The 19,852-nt window shown below is 40.8% G+C and overlaps 1 protein-coding gene across 1 annotated transcript; it reads left to right on the top strand.

Annotated features, from left to right (window-relative positions):
- The first annotated feature begins 259 nt into the window (after nt 1-259).
- Nucleotides 260-5,689, top strand: LYG1 (lysozyme g1). Its single transcript, XM_025868777.2, has 5 exons — nt 260-302; nt 2,483-2,587; nt 3,546-3,739; nt 5,229-5,361; nt 5,556-5,689. The coding sequence occupies exons 1-5, from the start codon at nt 260-262 to the stop codon at nt 5,672-5,674; spliced, it is 594 nt and encodes a 197-aa protein (XP_025724562.1). The 3' UTR covers nt 5,675-5,689.
- Nucleotides 5,690-19,852: the final 14,163 nt, after the last annotated feature.

The raw sequence follows: 19,852 nt of genomic DNA, 5'->3' as shown, positions 1-19,852 counted from the left end.
AAGTTAATTGAAAGGATGGATGGAGCACAAGTCTCTTACTTTTGCTTTTCTCATTATAATTCAGATCATTAATTTTCTTAGTTCAGACATGGGAAAACTTCTTTCTTTCTTTCTCTCTATTTCTCTCTTTCTTTCTTTCTTTCTTGCCTTTTTCCATAGAAACATTACATATTGTTATGATGATAATAGATGTTTTCACATCTTTGATCTAATTTCTATTCTAAAATTGTTTTAGGACCTGTAGAGCCAGCTCATCAGTATGTCTGTGCTATGGCTGCTTCTGGGTCTTCTTGCCCTTACTGGTGAGTATGTTTAATTTGTCCCATATGACCTTGGAGTTGGGAAGGATAAGCATAGGAACAGAATGGTATTTCTGATACTTGAAACTGAGGTAGAAAATGTTGTTTTTCTTCTAAGTTGTCCAATAAATACTGGACTTAGTAACAACCACTGATGAATGGCCTCTTTCCAGATGCCCCACAAAAGGAGGAGGCTCTCCAGAATGTGGAGTGGGCTTAAACCAACATTGCTGGAGGCTGGACTTTAAATATACATCATTGATAAGTACTCATTGTTCCTCTATAAAAACCATCTCACCAAAGTTATTGAAGTTATTAATAGATCATGTATTTCCATAAAAGGATTGAGATGGTTTATGATAATAAGACTAATATAATTTCAAATAGAAAACTAGCATGGAGGGGATCAAGGACATGTGACTAAACTAACCACTGAGGCTGACATAATTGCTATGCTTGCATTTTGGATTTGGTCTTAAGGTTCCTTGCAGACCAAAAGGGAAAAGTACATGTTTTTTAATAAATAAAAGGAGGAAGCATAGTTCCTCAGGAGAAGCAAACTTTTTCCCGGCTCAAAATTCTGATGATTTTTCAGAGGGGGTCTTATATTCATTCATTTATTGATTGATCCATTTATTTAACAAGTACTTTAAATTTCTAAAAGATATTTGGGGAATATAAGGAACTTTAAGGAGCATCTAATGTGACGAGGGAGTGGCTACAAGGCAGGAAGCAATGAATGACACAACCCATTACAATATTAACAGTATTTGTCACCAGTTACAAAGATAAACGTATACTGATTAAAAAATAAAAAAGGACAGGGGCGCCTGGGTGGCTCGGTTGGTTAAGCGACTGCCTTCAGCTCAGGTCATGATCCTGGAGTCCCAGGATCAAGTCCCAGGATCGAGTCCCACATCGGGCTCCCTGCTCAGCAGGGAGTCTGCTTCTCCCTCTGACCCTTTTCCCTCTTGTGCTCTCTATCTCTCATTCTCTCTCTCTCAGATAAATAAAATCTTTAAAAAAAATAAAAAAGGACAAATTGTCTTGTTTAATTTTTGGTACACTCGTAAAAGACCAGGTCTTTTCATCTCCACATTTCTTTCAGATTTCTTATCAAAAGTTTGTAAAGTAGAAGCGTTTACTCCAAAATATTACTATTTCAGGTGTCAACTCCAAGAAGCTCTTAGTAAGAAAATAGAACCTTAAAAGGCATTTATATAAACATACAATGCACATATGATGATGTGCAATGGATTTGTTGCCGAAGACTTGCAAACCATTAAGATTTGATGATATAAGCAAAGAATAAAGCAAATAAAAAAGAATAATCTAATGAGAAGTCCTTACAGGCTTATCACAGTGAGATGATTTTCTCAGTGGGCAACTTCCTGTCCCCTGTAGGTATCTTGTTACTGCTTATGCATCCTTCTGCTATGAATTATGAATACTAGGGAATGCCCTTCTCTTCAGCGGCCTTTGTGAAAAACCTCTCCTCCCTGGAAGGATAGCAGTAGGTAAAGAGAGAGAGAGAGAGAGATGGAAAGGCAAAGACCAAAAAGGAAGACGTGGAAAGAGGGAGCCCCCCTGTGGAGACCTGGTCCTGTGCCCCATTACATGTCCACCTCTCTTTGCTGTCTTAGGCACCCCCATCTAGAAGAGCACACCATCCAGAACACCAGGGAAAGCCAGCTCCAAGTCCCAGTGCCTTTACTTTGGGTCTGGGTTGAGACCCCAGGGAAGCCTAGGCTTTATATATGTTTCTCCAGAACAACCATAAATATCTCACCAGACCAGCCAGGCAGGAATATTTGAGGGAGAAGTATTGAGAGTTCACCTAAGATGTAGGATGAAGACTAGTTACAGGGAACAGATCCTCTGGTTTGATTCCAAGACCAACTCAACAGCACTGGACAGCCCAGGGCTTTGCAAGGAGTATAGCTGCTCCAACAGCTGCTCGTGCCTGCAGGATAGGAAGGGACAATTTAGTATCGAGGAGGTTTCTACGATAATTTCCTAGTCACTATACTGTAAATTTCAAAAGTGTTTCAATTCAGAGTGAAGTTCTTGTTGTTATTGATTTTGGTAAAATTCTTTTTATTAATGGCGCTTCATTTGTGGACGGAAGACGATCAAAACTTTTCTAGTTCAATGCCTTAGGCTGAAAATTTCTCAATTTGTAGATTCCTCTGAAAGCAGCAACTGGGGATGCTATGGAAACATCCGAAACTTTGAGACCCCTGGGGCTTCTTGCGGGATTGGAAAGCGTCATGGCCTGAACTACTGTGGTAGGTTATGATCTCATTGTCCACCTCCCCTCCTCCTCTTTCTCTTAGAAAGGTGCCTCCTTTTGGCAAGTGTGACTTTAACAGAATTTTATCCCTTCTTTTGATACCCCACACCCGTGTCTCCCTGTCCTTCCCCACAAATATTGATCCTCTCAACGTATCCGTTTGGTTCCCACTATTTCCCACAGCCCTACACTCCTAAGTGACGGGAAGAGCACTAGACGTGGAGTCCAAAGAACTTGTCTGAGTGTGGGCTCTGGTTCTTCAACAAGTCACTTAGTTCTCCTCTGCCTCCACTGAAAGGTGTTAAAAATACTCATTTTACAATTTTGTTGTAAACTCTGGTTGATAGAATGTGGATGAGAGTGCTTTTGAAACACAAAAAATACTTACAAGGTAAATGAGCTAGCCAGGTAAATTAGTACTGGTTTTCCTTTTGCCCAACATCTCTTGTTTTTTTTTTTACAAAAGTTTAAGCTCATGCAATTTCTAGGTGTCGCTTTAGGGTGGAAAGGCAGGCAAGAGTGAGCAAATCTGTCAGGGAAACTCTCCAAGGACTTCTTGATGGGGTTGGGAGAATCTCTCTTTTGTATATGGTGCTCGTTGTGGCTGATGAACAGGTACATTTTACTGGGTCACTCTGTTTGGGGTGCTTAGGATGGGACCAATGTGCTGCGCCCAGGGAATTGTCCTGCGTGGGCCAGAGCAGCCCCTGAGAGCCCAGCGAGGGGCACTGGCAGCCACAAAGGACGTTGCCTCTGTGGATGCCAACTCAAGCTTAAAGGAGGAGAATCATACTCTCAGGTCTAGAAATGGCCACTAGGGATTTCAGACTGAGACATGGGCTTCTTGGTCCTAGACCACTGCCCAGATTCTTGGAGTGTGATTTCTCTCCTCTTGAGCTCTCATGTCAGCATAAGTCACACCTGCCACATCCTTCCTTCTGTGTTTGCATTAGGAGTTCGTGCTTCGGAGAGGCTGGCTGAAATAGACATGCCATACCTCCTGAGATACCAGCCCGTGATTCGTACTGTTGGCCAAAAATACTGTGTGGATCCTGCAGTGATCGCTGGAGTCTTGTCCAGGGGGTCTCATGGCAGCAACGTTATGGTCAATGTGGGCAACATGGGCAATGGCATCGGGGTTGTGCAGGTAACCCTCCGTTTGGAGGCATTTGGCTGTCGTACTGCATGGCACAACGCTATGGCGGACACCTTCACATTTGTTGTTGTTGACACCTTGGAGCCCAGCTCTATGGGACACAGACTGAAAGGTGCTCCCTAGAGCTGTGACAGCCACAGCTCTGCCTGATAACAGTAGCAACATCACTGCTTCATTGTGAGCCATGGTTTCTTTGCAGAACCAACTGGGTTGTGTTTCCAGAATATCATCCATGGTACCCTATTCTGGATCCTTGCTCTGTTATTTTGCAACCATGTGACCTCATTTAATCTCCCTAGGATTCAGTTTCCTCACCTATAAAACACCAGCCTCCTAGAATTGTTATGAAGACTCAATGCAACGATGTGAAAACATACTTAGTTTCGGGCAGATTCTTAGTAAATACTGAATTCCTTCTCCTTTGTCTTCTTTCTATACAATCTTTGGTTCTGAAGATCCAGTTTCATTTTTGCACAAATTCTGCCTGGTTTCACTTGTCTCATAGAGTCTCCCAGGGAACTGGGCATTGACCCCACAGTTGAATTAATTGTGTACTGGGGTAATCAGTGATGGCAAGGAGACAATGGCACTGTGATTTTTTTCTATTGCATTTCACATTGTTGTCATAGTTGAGAAGCGTAGTAGTAGTCATTTCTTAAGCTTTTAGGAAAATGTATTCTTCAGTGATCTTTAAACTGGTTTCGCATTAGTTCTTGGGATGACAGTTTGCAATTTAAAAAGTACTTTCAAATACTCTATCTTATTTTGATTTGGGGGCCATCAAATAATCTGATGAGGATGGGGTGAGGAGGAAGGCATGTAATCCATCCTTTCCAAGTGAGGAAATGGTTTTACAAGGAGAGAGTCATTGCTGCAAAGTCACATGGCAGCTGGAAAATGCAGAACCGGGACCAAGAGCAACACGGGCGATGTTAGGGTCAGCGTCATTTCCGATACCCTGCTCTGACTCCTTCATAAACTCTTGTTCTTGGGAAAAGGATGCGTTGTTTATCTACTTTGAAGATGAAAGAATTCTCCAGAGTCAGACATTTCTCCTAAATATGTTGAAACTCTTATGGAACGGGAACCAAAAGTATATAAGAAAAATTAGAAGTACATTTAGACATTCAGATATCTGAAGGAGAATTACAAGTGCAGATAGAAAAACCCCTTTCTGACCTATTTGGAAGGCTTGTGTTTGCAGCATTGAAGGAGGGCATCGGACTGGTACATCCATTACCTCTGTCACCTTTGGCTTCCAACTCTGCCTCTCACCATTACAATGAAGCAGCGGCGAAATGTCCTTTGCCCAAACCTTGTAGCTTTACTGTTTATCCGCAGGGAGATCAGAGGTGGCATTAGTTCCGCCAAAGGAGGAGGAGACAAAAAGGAGGGAAATGAGAAAGCAGCACTGGTCCCATGAAGTCCTGCATCCTCCCACATGGCTTACCTAGCTTTTCCTCTGCCTCCCTCCCTCTAGGACCCTGGTCTTTATGCTCCCACATCCTGGATCAGCGAGTCCCAGGTTTCTCAGATAACCGAGGTTCTGACTGTTAGGATCAAAGAAATCCAGAGGAGGTTTCCAACCTGGACCTCTGACCAGTACCTGAGAGGTAGGTGTAACCCATAGGTTGGTGGTTTCACAGCATGGAATTAATAAGAACAAATATAAGACCTTGCATGAGATTCCCCAAAACCTCAGTTGCCTCCTGATGAGCAATTAGGAAAGAGAATCTAAGTTAACTGTTGAGACCCGGAAGCAACGAGGGGCCATAAGGTCAGCATTAACCCATCTCACAAATTCCAGGTGGACTCTGTGCTTATGCTGGAGCTCCCAGCTATATCAGAAGCAGCCAGGACCTGAGGTGTGACTTCTGCAATGATGTCCTTGCACGAGCCAAATACTTCAACAGACATGGCTTCTAACACTTCAGAACAAACCCAAGGTCATTATCACATAGAAGACCTCAACTATTACACAGATAAAACTAGCCAATGGGGCTTGTAACTGAATCTGAATTTGACCTGAAGGTCATCAAAATAACGTGAAGCACATTAAAGGAGGAATTGTCTGCCTTTTGTGGTGTGGTGAGTGTGTAAATGAAGGGCTGTGTCTCCTTAAAGGTACTTCCATGGAAGTTAGCTGTAATGTGGATTTCCATGAAATGAATCCTATAGCTCATTGACTGGCATTGCCAGATTGAGCAAATAAAAATACAGGAAGCTCAGTTAAATTTGTATTCCAGGTAAATGATGAATGATTTTTTCATGTAAGTTCCATGCAATTTTTAGAACACATTCATCCTAAAAAATTATTCATAGTTTATCTGAAATTCAAATTTATCTGGGTACCTGATATTTTATCTGGCAAACTCCATCACTGATTTCTTTGATAAAAATTGTAGTTTCAAATTTTAATTGAAAACTTTTGTTTAAAATTGTACTCATTTATTTGAGACAGAGAGTGAGCTAAAAAAGAGAGCGAGAGAGAGCGCGGGTGAGGGGAGGGGTAGAGGGAGAGGGAGAAGCAGATTCCCAACTGAGCAGGGATTCCTGCTCAGATTTAGAACCACACTGGGCAGGGGGTGTGCTCCATCCCAGGACCCCGGGACCATGACCTGAGCTGAAGGCAGACACTTAACTGACTGAGCCACCCAGGCGCCCCTCAGTGAAAACTACTGATGAGAAAAAGGGTGAGATGGTGGCTAGCCCCATCTGCTGGGTGGAAGAGTTTCAGGAGAGTCACTTGTTTATATTTTTTAAAGATTTTATTTATTTGAGAGAGAGAAAAAAAAACACGAGCAGGGGGAACGGCAGAGGGAGAAGCGGGCTCCCCACTGAGCAGGGAGCCCGATGCGGGGCTCGATCCCAGGACCCCAGGATCATGACCTGAGCTGAAGGCAGACGCTTAACCGACTGAGCCACCCAGGTGCCCTGGAGAATCACTTGTTAACTCTGCAGCATTAGCTTTGCCCTAGGACAGACTCTCTGTCATCTAATTTTACCTCCTCTTTTCTTGGACCCTGGGCCACAGAACCTTCTCCAGCACCTATACTCCCCCAACTCAGCTAAATTATTCTCTGGTTTGGGGCACTTAAGACTAACAGAACCAGGGCATAGGATAGTGCTTCATCAATCAGAATCGCCCTCAAGGACGTTGACCAGCACTATATCGGTAAATTATTTAATTCAAGGGGTTGTGTGTTCTATCAGTGTAATGAGTGTCCCATTCTACCAACTGTAGGATGTCAACATTCTGCAGGGTGTCATTTTAGAACCACGGTCATCATTTGAAGCAGAAGCGTTTTTAAGCAACTACTGTGTGCTCAGCGCTACATGAAGCACTATATCAGAGTTTGTGGCCTCAGAAACTGTTAAATCACACAATTTAGTTGGGAATCATAGCCAACCACATGTGTGCACAAGGTACAGACTCAGGGCCTGCCTCAGGTAGCAGAGTGAGGTGCTCATCTTCTGCATCAGGGGCCCGTGGAACCTACCTGCTCATGACCCTTGGTGCCTCTGACTTCCTTCCTCATCTCCCCACCCACTGCTTTCCAAGACCTCCTCTCAAGGCTGAATGCAGTTAAGGGATTCCCACCACGGAAACATGATGAGGGAAACCTCATGAATACACTGTCTTTGGGGATGCACATCTCACTGGCACAAGGAAAAGAGATTGCAAGGCACTGGTGATGAGCCCACAGGGGAAACATTTGGGTGAATAAAGTCTTCCTGAAGTCAGACCCCCAGGGGGCAGCCTCGTGCAGCCCCCACCACAGACATGCAGGCCCAGGAAGTGGGGGTAACTTGTGTACATGCTGATAGAGTCTCTCCCAAGGAAATATCCAGCCCAAGAAAGCCCACAAGGAGCACCATGATATGACAATAGGAGCTCTGGAAAAGGCGCAACTGCGTGAGAGGTTGGTAAAAGTATAAAGTATTAATTATACAGCCATTAACAAATCCTTATTTGTAGAACAAAATCTCTATCTGCCAACCACTGTACTAAAAACTGTGAAGGGGAAATCCGTGCTCACAAAGGCTCCTGTTCTAGATGGGATACAGACATACTAACACTTGGGACAAATAAGAATTTCTCTAAAGAAGAGATAAATAAAAAGTGATGTGGGAACTCTGGTGAAGAACTGAGGCCTGAATTCAAACAAGTGGTTAGGCTGTTCATTACGTGCTGAATTCTCACACTGGCCTGAGAGGATACACCATTTTTATTTCAATTGAACAGAAAGAACTGTGACCGGAAATGTTATGGCCCTTGCCTTAGTCACAGAACCAGAATCCAAGCCCAGGTTTCTTCCATTTAAAATTTTTTTATTTTTCCCTGACACATGCACATAATTAGATGATTATCGTTTTTAAAGATTATTTATTTGAGAGAGAGAGAGAACAAGTAGGGGAAGTAGGAGCTGAGGGAGAAGGAATGAGAGAATCTCAAGCAGACACTGCACTCAGCTCGGAGCCCTACATGGGGCTCGATGCCTCGACCCCGAGATCACAACCTGAGCTGAAATCAAGATTGTCAAACGCTTAATGGACTGAGCTACCCAAGCCTCCCTGTAATTAGATGATTACTAATATGTATGGTGTGTGTGTGTCTGTCTGTGTGGTGGGGTGTTAGGGTGCCAACCATCAGGGCTAAAAACGAGAAAGTTGAAGGGGAAAGGTCCCAGGCAAATCCAGATGAGTTGGTCACCTCAGCCTGGCATTATCCCTTGTGGGAGGTATTTGAAAATGTGTGAAGGTGTTTTCCTCTTTCCCTCCCTCCTCCTCACACCCTTTGTCTTGTTATTGCCACAATCCTTGGGGTGGAGAGAGGGAAGGGGGGATTGGACGTTACTGCTGATTTCTGGTGAGGCAAAAGGATGCTAAACATTTTGCACTTTACCCTGGGTAGGAGGGTCCCATCCAATGAAGAACATATATAAATGAAGGTGTGTGTGTGTGTGTGTGTGTGTGCACCTTTTTTAAACCTCTTCCTGAGTTGGCCTTTTATCAACTTTATAACTCGGGAATTTTTTTTAAGAGGTCTGAGAGCCATCTCTTTGAAATGTAAACACCTAGGAAGATAGCTTCTCTAGGCTCCTGTAACTGTGAGAGTTTAGCCTCTAGGCAGGCATCTGCTTGTCATAGAAAATTTTTATTACTTCTTTTGATAAAGGTGAATTTAGGGTAAACTACTGAAGAATAGACAGCAAATGGTGCTGTTAAGTTTTCTTGTGTGTACGGAAAGGCTAAAAATAGAGAAGTGAAAAAGCATTATAATTTCTTGGCTGCTTAAATAGGATAGAATTTCTTTCTATCTTTATATTCTCTTTGCAAATGATCAACCATGTCCATGCTCCAGTTTATGCTCATTCAATAATAAAACTGCTTTCTTTCTTTTTGATGTTTTGTGTAGATTTTTAATTCCCTAACAACACAAAAACAAAAGATATTGGGTTAAAGAAATCACTCAGTCCCAGGCTGACAGTCAGCTAGCTGTGTGAGGACCTGGTGTTCCAGAAGGTCTTAATCATGTCACATTCTTTGGTGTTTCTCTTTTTCAAGTTCAAGATTTTCATCAAGATGCTGGAGGTTTCTTCCTAGAGACTGTGAATCCCATCACACAAAATGGTTCTGTCCCAGAGCAGACACTATGCAATCACAGTTTGCAGTTGAGCTGTGTAGTAACCTAAGATTACTTTCTTGAATAATTTTTGTTTTCCATGGAGTTAATAATTACCCTTTATTTGCTTACTGCCTTAGTTTTCTCTGTATTTATCTCGAGTTGAATTCTAAATCTCCTCTCAGGAAGTCTTTCCTGAAGCCTTCTGCCATGCTCTGACCTGAGGTAAACCAGAAGGCTCTGAGAGCATCCTGGGATCCCCTCCACCATTAGCCCTTTGCAGTTGTCCTTTGTTCTCCTTCCATTTTTTGCATCCTTCTTAGCTCACTCCTTTGTTTTGATGGAGCACATTCTCCAGCAGCTTCCTGAGAAAAGTAGTGGAAGGTAAATTTTTTTTTTGAGACCTCTCATGTACAAAATATTTTTTCTACTGTCACGTGAATTGGTGATTTGGTCTGGTACAAAATTATAGTTTGGAAATAATTTTCCTTTAAAATTCTGAAAGCATTACCCGTTGGCCTTCTGGCTTCCAGGGTTACTCTTGAGAGGCCTGAGGTCATTTCAATTTTAATCCTTTGTATATAATATATTCTCTCCTCCCTTCTGGAAGATTCTAAGAATCTTTTCTTGTCACATGTTTGATATTTCACAATGATGTGCTTTAGAAAGATTCTGGTTTTATCCATTATGCTAGGCACTCAGTCAGTCCTTTCAAATTTAATTTCAAAAATTAAAAAATTGCTAATTTCCTTCCCTCCATTTTTCTCTGTCCTCTTTTCTGTTATTAAGCATGGACCTCCTGGACTGATCCTCTAAATTTCTGATTTTTTTTTTCTCTCCTAATTTTCACTTCTGTCCTTCTGCTTTATCTCCTGAAGTTTCCAGTAAGTTTTTCCTTTCTGCTATCATGATTTTATTTTCCAGGAGGCTTTTTGTTTTGTTTTGCTTCAGTTTGGTTGGTTTGGTTTGGTTTTTGCTGTTCTCTGAGTGTTTCTCTTTATAGCATCTTGCTTTGGTTTCATCAATGCAAAGCTTTCTCTAATTTCTCTGAGTGTATTATTAAGAGTCCTCCCCACTCCCGGACCTAGTCTTCTTCTTGAACAATCTCTATTTCTTCCTGGGTGCCTTTTTCTGTTTGTTCTGACATTTCTATTCCTGTTGGAGGCTTTCTTCAAATGTCAGGAATTATTTGTTATCTGGACATAGTTAAAAGTGCGGGAACTAAAAAGTTTATCAGAAACTCTGTGCACATGGGTGGGGCTTATGTGTGCAACCCCATAAAGTGATCCTGCTGGACTATTTGTTGGTAAATCCTCTATGTCTATATATCTTTACATATTTTCTTTTGGCTGTTCATATGCCTGGGAGAAAAAACCACATAGATTTTAAACTTCTCTAGAGAGTAAAGACTTGGCTGCCAGTGTTCTGGAATCCAAGTGGAAGTAGTAGGGCCAAGGAACTCCACGTTCAATATGCATGTCACTTGGTCTTCCTCTTTTCTATATGAACCCCCTCCCAAATATGTGCCTGATATTATCCTGCCCAGAGACCCTCTGTATTATCCTTCCCAGAGACAAAATCTCTGCTGGGATCAGGGAAGAGATCCAGGGTTTCAGCTTCTTCTTAATCATCTTTCAAACGTAAACATCTTTCTTACCTCGAGTTTCCCTCACTTCCAGAGGTGGCCGATGCCATCAATTTCTGAGTCTTCTGAGGATTTTACAACATGAATCAAGTTGGTTCTTTGCTTTCCCACTGCCAAGCTAGGATTTCATTTCCTATGCCTGTTTTATCAGTGTCCGCTTGTCCAAGTGTTTTCCGGCTTTCACAATTTTGCTGCTTTTATCTATCAGAGTCTAGGAATGTTTCCAAGGACTAGGAGTTTTCAACCAGAATTTATGTGCTTTCTGTATATCACACTTCAAGCAAAGTTTGTAGATTTCTCATGCTGTGGATTTATGCCTTGGTAGATCCTAGTGGATCACTGTGGCAGACAGATTCTAAGATGCCTTCTATGGTCCCCTCCTCCTGGTGTTCATGCTCTTGTGGAATTCCCTTCCCTTCACTCTGGGTGGTGACTGGGTCTTGCTTCTAACAAAGAGAATATGGCAAAGATGATGGGATGTTACTTCTGTGATTACATTACAGAAGATTGTAACTTCCGTCTTGTTAGCCAAGTCTCTCTTTAGTTGGCTTTGATGAAGCAAGTTGCCATGTTAGGGAAGCCTACGTGGCAAAGAAAGGAGGTTGGCCTCTGGCTAACAGTCAGCAAGGTACTAAGGACCTTGTTTCAACAACCCAAAGGAACTGAAACCTACCAACAACCATATGAGTGAGCTTTGCAGCAGGTCCTTCCATAATTTAGCTTTCAGATGAGACTCTAGCCCTGGTTGACTGCAGCCTTATGAAAGACACTGAAACAGAGGATCTAGCTGAGCTGTGCCTGGATTCCACAGAAACTGAGATAATAAATGCATTTTTTAAGCCCCTAAGTTTGTGGGAATATGTTATGCAGCAACTAATACCACCACTATCAAAATAATGGCTGGTCTGCCTTACTGCCAAACAAAACTCAGTTATATTTTGGAAGGGTAATCAGTGCAAAATCAAGAAGATTGCCTAATTAGATAAATATTAGGAAAATATAATTGCTTCCCAAACAAAAAATAATAATTCTTTCATTTTGAAAATTTTCTGTATCGCTCCCTTTTTATTTTTGTCAGTATCATATAAACACATAGAAAAAAATAGAATTGTGCAGATAATAAAAAGCAGAAGTAGCCCCACTCCATCCCTCCTCAGATAGCCTTAAGGCAACAAAATTCTTCTAATTAATATTTAATTCATTCCATCATGTGGATGTACCATTATGTAATAAATTTCCTAATGGAAGTTTGGATCATTGACATCCTTCTCCATGCCTGAATTTTATTGTGGAAATTTTCAAACAAATAGGAAGGTTGAAAACTTTTACAGTGGGCACCCATATTCCCACCACCTAGATTCTACCCCTTAAAGTTTTACTATACTTGCTTCATGACATATCAATTCAACTATCCATCTTCTACCCACCCATCAATCTATCTATTTTTTTTTTTGGATGCATTTCAGACTAATTTAGAGACATTATTTATACTTCCTCCCAGATGCTTTAGTCAGTATAAGATTAACAGGAGTTCAACATTTGTCCATGATTCTTTTTTGCTGTGATTCTTTTGAGGTAAGATTTACACACACAAATCTTAAGAGCACCATTTGATGAGTTACAGCAAACACATACTCCTATACAACCTAAATCCTGATCCAGGTACAGAACACTGCCATCACTCCAAAATATCCTCTCAGGATCTTTCCCAGTTTCTTCCCTTGAAGGCAACTACTCCTCAGTCTTCATACCATAATTCTCCTGCTCTAGAATTTCACTTAAGTGGAATAAATAGCATGCATTCTTTTTATATAAGGCTTCTCTCACTCAGCAAAATGTTTTTGAAGTTCATCTACATTGTTGCATTTACCAGTAATTCTTACCTTTTCCTTGTTGACTAGTATTCTGTTGTATAACTATCATACTCTGTTTATACATGCCCCTGTTGATGGTCACCTAGGTCGTTTCTAATTTGGGGCTATTAGGGAATAAAGTTGCCATGAAGATTCTTGTACAGCTCTTTTTGTGGACCTATCTTTTTCACATCTCTTGAGTAAATACCTATGAGTGGATTTTTTTTTTTTTTTGAGAAGAGAGAGAGAGAGAAGCGGAGAGAGAGAATCTTAAGCCCAATGAGGAGCCCTATGTGGGGCTTGATCTCACAACCCTGAGGTCATGACCTGAGCTGAAATCAAGAGTTGAATGCTGAACTGAGCCACCCAGCCACCCCCAGGAATGGAATTTTTGAGTCAAAGCAACCACTTTTAATTCTTTCCTTTATAGTCCTTACAATAAACTCCTTAATGCTACAGTTTTCCCATTATCTATCACTTTTATATTTTTCCCAGACCTCAGGAATCAGAATTATATTAATTCATAAATACTGGTTAATGACTCTCTCTTATCAAAAAGTCCAAATATGGCCTTATTTATTGTTATAGTTAGATATAGTTAATTATACAGTTAGGTATTTTTAGCAATTTAATAATCACACAGGCTCACCCTGACACCCAAATAAAACCTAGGATTCTAAAAATAAATAAGATACATTTAAATGTATTGTTCCTTTTCCTTCACCATTGTACCTCCTTGCAGCTCTCCACCCAGGGTAACTATCAACATGAATCCTGTGTTCATCATTCCCTTGCTTTCCTTTACATATAGCTTTTCATTCTTATTTTAGTTTTTAGCATTATAAAAAGGATATGATGGGGAAAAAAGCCACATGATCTTCTTAATTGATATAGAAAAATAGTTTGACAAAATTCAACACCCTTTTATGATAAAAACACTCAACAAACTAGGAACAAAAGAAAATTAGCTCAACATAATTAAGGCCATATGTGAAAAACCCACATCTGTCAATACACTCAGTGATAAAAAGCTGGAAGCTTTCTCTGTAAGATCAGGAACAAGACAAGGGTGCCTGCTTTTGCCACATATGTTCAACATAGTACTGGAAGTCCTACTTGCAGCAATCAGACAAGAAAAAGAAAGGAAAGACATTCAAATTATAAAGGAAGAAGTAAAATTATCTCTGTTTGCAGATGATAGGATCTTATACGTGGAAAACCCTAAAGATTACACATACACACACATGCACACATATGCACAAAACCTGTTAGGACTAATAAATGAATTCGGTAAAGTTGCAGAGTACAAAATCAACACCTAAAGATCAGTTTTATTTCTATGCACCAACAATGAATAATCCAAAAAGGAAATTAAGAAAACAATTCCATTTATAATAGCATCAAAAAGAATAAAATATTAAGGAACTTAACCAAGTAGGAAAAAGAGCTATACACGGAAAACTATAAAATGTTGAAATGAAAGAAAGCACAAATAAATGGAGCAACATGCCATGTTCATAGATTAGAAAACTTAATATGGTTAGGTTATCAATACTACCCAAAATGATCTACAGATTCAATGCAATCCTTATCAAAATCCCAAAGACAGTATTTTGTTTTGTTTTTGTTTTTGTTTTCAGAAATGAAAAACCCATTTTAAAAATCAAATGGAATCTCAAGGGACCCTGGATAGTCAAAATAATATTGAAAAAGAACAAAGTTGAATGTCTCCCATTTCCTGATTTCAAAACTTACTACAAAGCTACGGTAATTAAATCGGTGTGCTGCTGGCATAAAGGCAGACTTATAAACCAATGGAATAGAATAGAAAGCTTGAAAACAAACTCCTGCATATATGGTCAAATGATTTTTGACAAGGGTCCCAATACCATTCAATGGGAGTAAGGATAGTCTTTCCAACAAATGTTGCTGGGAAAACTGAACAATCACATGCATCAAAAAAAAAAAAAAAAAAAAGGAAGCTGGACCCTTACCTTACACCATATATAAAAATTAACTAAAAATGGATTCAAAATTGAAACACAAGACATAAAACTATAAGTATCTCAGATGATAGGGAGAGATCTTTATAATAATTAGATTTGGCAATGATTTCTTGCCAAAGGCCAGGCAACAAAAAGCATAGGCAACAACAACAACAAAAATAGATAAATTGGACTTCATCAAAATTTAAAAAATGTCCCAGAGTAGAAAGGCAATCCATGGAATGGGAAAAAATATTTGCAAATCATGTATATGATAAGGAATTAATATTCAGAATATTTAGAGAACTCCCAAAACTCAACAACAGAAAACCAAACAACGCCCCTAAGCATATGAAAAGATGTTCATCTTCACTAGTCATTAGGGAAATAAAAAGCAAAATCACAATGAGACACCACCTCATATCCATTAGGGTGACTCCTAAAATCAATAAGAATAAAAAACAAACAACCCAATTAAAAAATGGACCAAGGACCTGTATAGACATTTCTCCAAAGGAGATTTGTAGATGGCTTACAAGTCATTGTTAAAAGAAAACCACAGGGGCGCCTGGGTGCCTTGGTGGGTTAAGATTCTGACTTCAACTCAGTTCATGATCTCAGCGTCCTGGGATTGAGCCCTGCCTTGGGCTCTGTGCTCAGCTGGGAGTCGGCTTGTCCCTCTGTTCCTCCCCCCACTCATGCTCTCTTTCTCTCTCTCTCTCTCTCTCAAATAAATACAATCGTAAAAAAAACAACAAAACAAAACCATAGGCCAAAATTGGCATCACACAGGTTACAGCCCTAAGTCAGTAAACCAAAACTTAATATCTAACTGCAATTTCAGCACCCCTAGGAATGTAACCTTTAACCAGTCAACATGGAATTTCCTGGTCAATACTGGGAAATGTACTGATAGACCCTTTCACTTCCTCTTAGTAGGGCAACTTTGCCTAAACAGTGCATTCCTTACTAATAAATTCCTTTCTTCTCTCTTTTTTTAATGCCCTTTTTCTGCCTTTAAAAACTCTTCTTTTGTTTAACTAGTGGAGTTCCCCTCTACTTGCTAGATGGGAAGCTGCCCAATTCATGAATTGTTTAATAAAGTCAATTAGATCTTCAAATTTACTTGTTTGAATTTTGTTTCTTAACAATAATCTATCAATAATCAAGGGAAGAAAGTTGAAATTTGTTTACTATGATGGTAGACCTATTAGTTTCTCTCTGTAGATCTATCAAATTTCATTTAATACATTTTGAGGCTATTTTATTAGTCCCTTGTTTGTTTAACATTGCTATATCTTATTAATGAATTAAATCTTTGTCATTCATGTAGTGTTTCTATCTTTAATAATGTGTTTTTATCTTAAAACCTATTTTATTTGATACAATATTGCCACACCAGTTTTATTTAGCTAATATTTGCCATAAGTGTCATTTTCAGCCCTTTAGTTTCAATTTTTGTATATCCTTAGATTTTTTTTAAGATTTTATTTATTTATTTGACAGAGAGAAACACAGCGAGAGAGGGAACACAAGCAGGGGGAAGTGGGAGAGGGAGAAGCAGGCTTCCTGCTGAGCAGGGAGCCCGATATGGGACTTGATCCCAGGATCCCGGGACCATGGGCCGAGCCGAAGGCAGACGCCCAACAACTGAGCCACCCAGGCGCCCCTGTATATCCTTAGATTTTAGATATATCTCTTGTAAACAGAAATATCTGGATTTTTTTAAGTCTAATTTGTCAACAAACTCAATGAATAGTGAGTTTATTCTATTTACATTTAGTACAATTAATAATGAATTTGGATCTACTTTTACCATCTTAATGTATTATTTTGATTTGCCTACTCATTTTATATTTTTTTAAAGATTTTATTTATTTGAGAGAGAGAGAGAGCACAACGCAGGGGGAGAGGCAGAAGGAGAGGGAGAAGCAGACTCCCTGCTGAGCAGGGAGCCGGGGGCGGGGCTCGATCCCAGGACCCCAGGATCATGACCTGAGCTGAAGGCAAATGCTTAACTGACTGAGCCACCCAAGCACCCCTACGTTTCTTTTTAATTCTTTCTTATAATTAAAAAAAATTTTTTTTTTAAATTGATATTTAGATCTCTCCCTAAATAGCAAAAGAAACTAGCAGGCTCTCACATTCATTGGTCTTTCCCTATTGCAACCCTATCAAGTTGATATTTTCTAGATTTTTGGTTTTGAATTATTATGGATTTATTCTTGCTCCTTTTTTTTTTAAAGGCAAGAACTGTCAACCTAAATAAAGAGGTAAACTGGGGTAAGCTCAAATTAGCAGAAATTGAGTTGATTCATGACTGGTAGAGAAACTACAACTCAGAAAACACATGTTGTAGCATGCTACAGGGCAAGTCCATTGAGGGCTTGGGGCAAGCTGTTTCGATGGGCAAAAAGTGCAGAGGGGAGAGCCCAGCAGAGTCCAAGTAGTGAGTTCATTGGCTTGGGGATGGGGAGAGGTTCTTGGTGGATACTCATTGGTCAGGAGATAAGCCTCCATCTTCTGTAAATCAGGTATTTACAGGAAATCAGTCCCTCAGTTCTTAAGTTCTGTTTTTTGAGGGTGCATGTGTGAGATCCTCCGTTTCATATCCTCTGGTTCCATTACTAAAGTATTTCATTATCTTTCCTTCATTTATTTTTTTGTAGTCTCCCCTGGATATACTACCCTTCTTCTTTTTAAGTGTTTCATCAAAAGCTTTCCAATGTAGGTTTTTATTTTATTTTTATCTTATTTTTTTTAAGATTTTATTTATTTATTTGACAAAGAGAGACACAGCGAGAGAGGGAACACAAGCAGGGGGAGGGGGAGAGGGAGAAGCAGGTCTCCCGCCGAACAGGGAGCCGGATGCGGGGCTCGATCCCAGGACCCCGGGATCATGACCTGCTGAGGAAGAGGGTAGGGGAAGGTTAGTTGGTCCCCACCTGCTTCTCTTCCTCCAAAGCCCAGGGATGCTGTGCTGGCTTGATTTGACACCTGGGAACACCTGAACCATTCTGCAGGTGTTAGCAGGCCCTATTTTTTCCAAGGTAATGCAGAATGGTCTGGAAGCAAGATCAAAACTCCCTCCTATTTTATTCTCCAATCAGCCTAGCTGCCTCCAGTACAGGCCTCATCTGACCACATAACAGTTAAAAGCAGTCTCACCCCCACCTGGGGGGATTGAACTTGACCCTGGAGGGGGAGCCATTGACTCTGGAGGGGATCGAACTTGACCCTGGAGGGGGATGCATCAGTGTCTGTGTCATATTTTTTGTAGCCCCCAATCTTTAAAAAAAAATCAAATACACATATGTGGTTTTAAAAAAGAGAGAGACTACAGTTTATAATAAAAAGAGGGGCCTCCTGCTCTATCTCACCCCTGTCCCAGTCACACTTCCTGGGAGCGAACACTTTAAACCCTTTCTTTTTTATAGCTTTCCTGATGGATACCTGTAAAGGAAGAACTCTTTCTTTTTCCTTCCTACTAGGGAAAACCTTAACTCTTCCCTACTGTGTTTCCCCTCTGGGGGTCACTTTTACTACCCACACAGAACACCTTACTTCTGGTTTGCAGCTGCACCCCAGCGGACTTGAAGCCTAGGGTGGGTGATGGTCCAGTGGTGTCAAAGACAAGACCTGAAGACAGTAACTGAGACATGGGTTTTTTGAGGGGAACTGACTTCTAGGGAGTCCAGGAGTGGCCGACCAGTCAAAGCATCTGCTGCAGGAATCTATGTGCAGCAAGTTTTTATATCATAGCAACTATCAGTGTCACTCCCCCCTCCCTGCATGGCCTGCGTTTATAAGGAGATCAAGGCCTGCCACCTGGACACTCTTTGTTACCAGGGAGATGCCCCGGGTTGTCCGCCCCCAGAGCCCCTGACCTTGAACACTAAGCAACATATTCTGCTGCACATTCTGTTTGATGGGAATATAGAGGGAGGACAGGATCTCTACATTTTCAAGATAGTGATTAACAAGGGCACGTGGGGTATGCTTGCACAAATGAGCTATTCGGAATGTGCCATACATCTGGTCACCAAATGTTTGGAGGTCCCACCCCCCCAAGCAATTCTCTCTGATACCAGCGAAGTGTCCTACAATTTAGCTCAATTCTGACACTCTTTGCCCATCAGATCCGGCAGGTCAGTCCCACAGACTGCCCCACTAGCCCTGCCAGCACCCACAAACATCAGATACCAATCAAAAGTCCAGGTAGTCCCCTGTGCTTCTGACCAACCAGCTACAGATCAGAGATTCCAACAACCCTCTCCTTGGGTTCCATTAATTTGCTAGAGCAGCTCACAGAACTCAGGGAAACACTTATGTTTACCAGTTTGTTACAGGGTGAAGAGGAACGGCCAGATGAAGAGCTACCTAAGTAGGGCGAGGCCTGGGTTTGGGGGGGTCCCGAGTACGGGAGTTTCTGTCCCTGTGGAGGTGGCATGCTTCACCCTCCTGGTATGGCAGTGTTTGCCCATCTGGAAGCTCTCTGCACCCTGTTCTATTGGGATTTTATGTAAGCTTCCTCATGCAGGTATGATCAATTATTTTTTTCTTTTTTAAAAATTTTTATTTTAATTCAATTAATTAACATCTAATGTTTTATTGGTTTCAGAGGTACAGGTCTGTGATTCGTCAGTCTTATATAACACCCAGTGCTCATTACATCACATCCCCTCCTTAATGTCCATCACCCAGTTACCCCAACCCTCCACCCACCTCCCATCCAGCAACCCTCAGTTCGTTTCCTATGATTAAGAGTCTCTTACAGTTTGTCTCCCTCTTTGATTTCCTCTTGTTTTATTTTTTCCTCTCTTCCCCTCTGTTTTGTTTCTTAAATTCCACATATCAGTGAGATCATACAATAATTGTCTTTTCTCTGATTGACTTATTTCGCTTAGCGTAACACCCTCTAGTTCCATCCACATTGTTGTGATATATATATATATATATATATATATATATATATATATATATATATATATATAT

This window comes from Callorhinus ursinus, unplaced genomic scaffold, assembly GCF_003265705.2.
Source record: "Callorhinus ursinus isolate GAN/ISIS: 27379988/994484 unplaced genomic scaffold, GSC_fseal_2.0 scaffold10, whole genome shotgun sequence".
NCBI classification, from domain to species: Eukaryota; Metazoa; Chordata; class Mammalia; order Carnivora; family Otariidae; genus Callorhinus; species Callorhinus ursinus.
The sequence above is the reverse complement of the archived record's forward strand: the minus strand, read 5'-3'. Positions and strand labels throughout refer to the sequence as shown.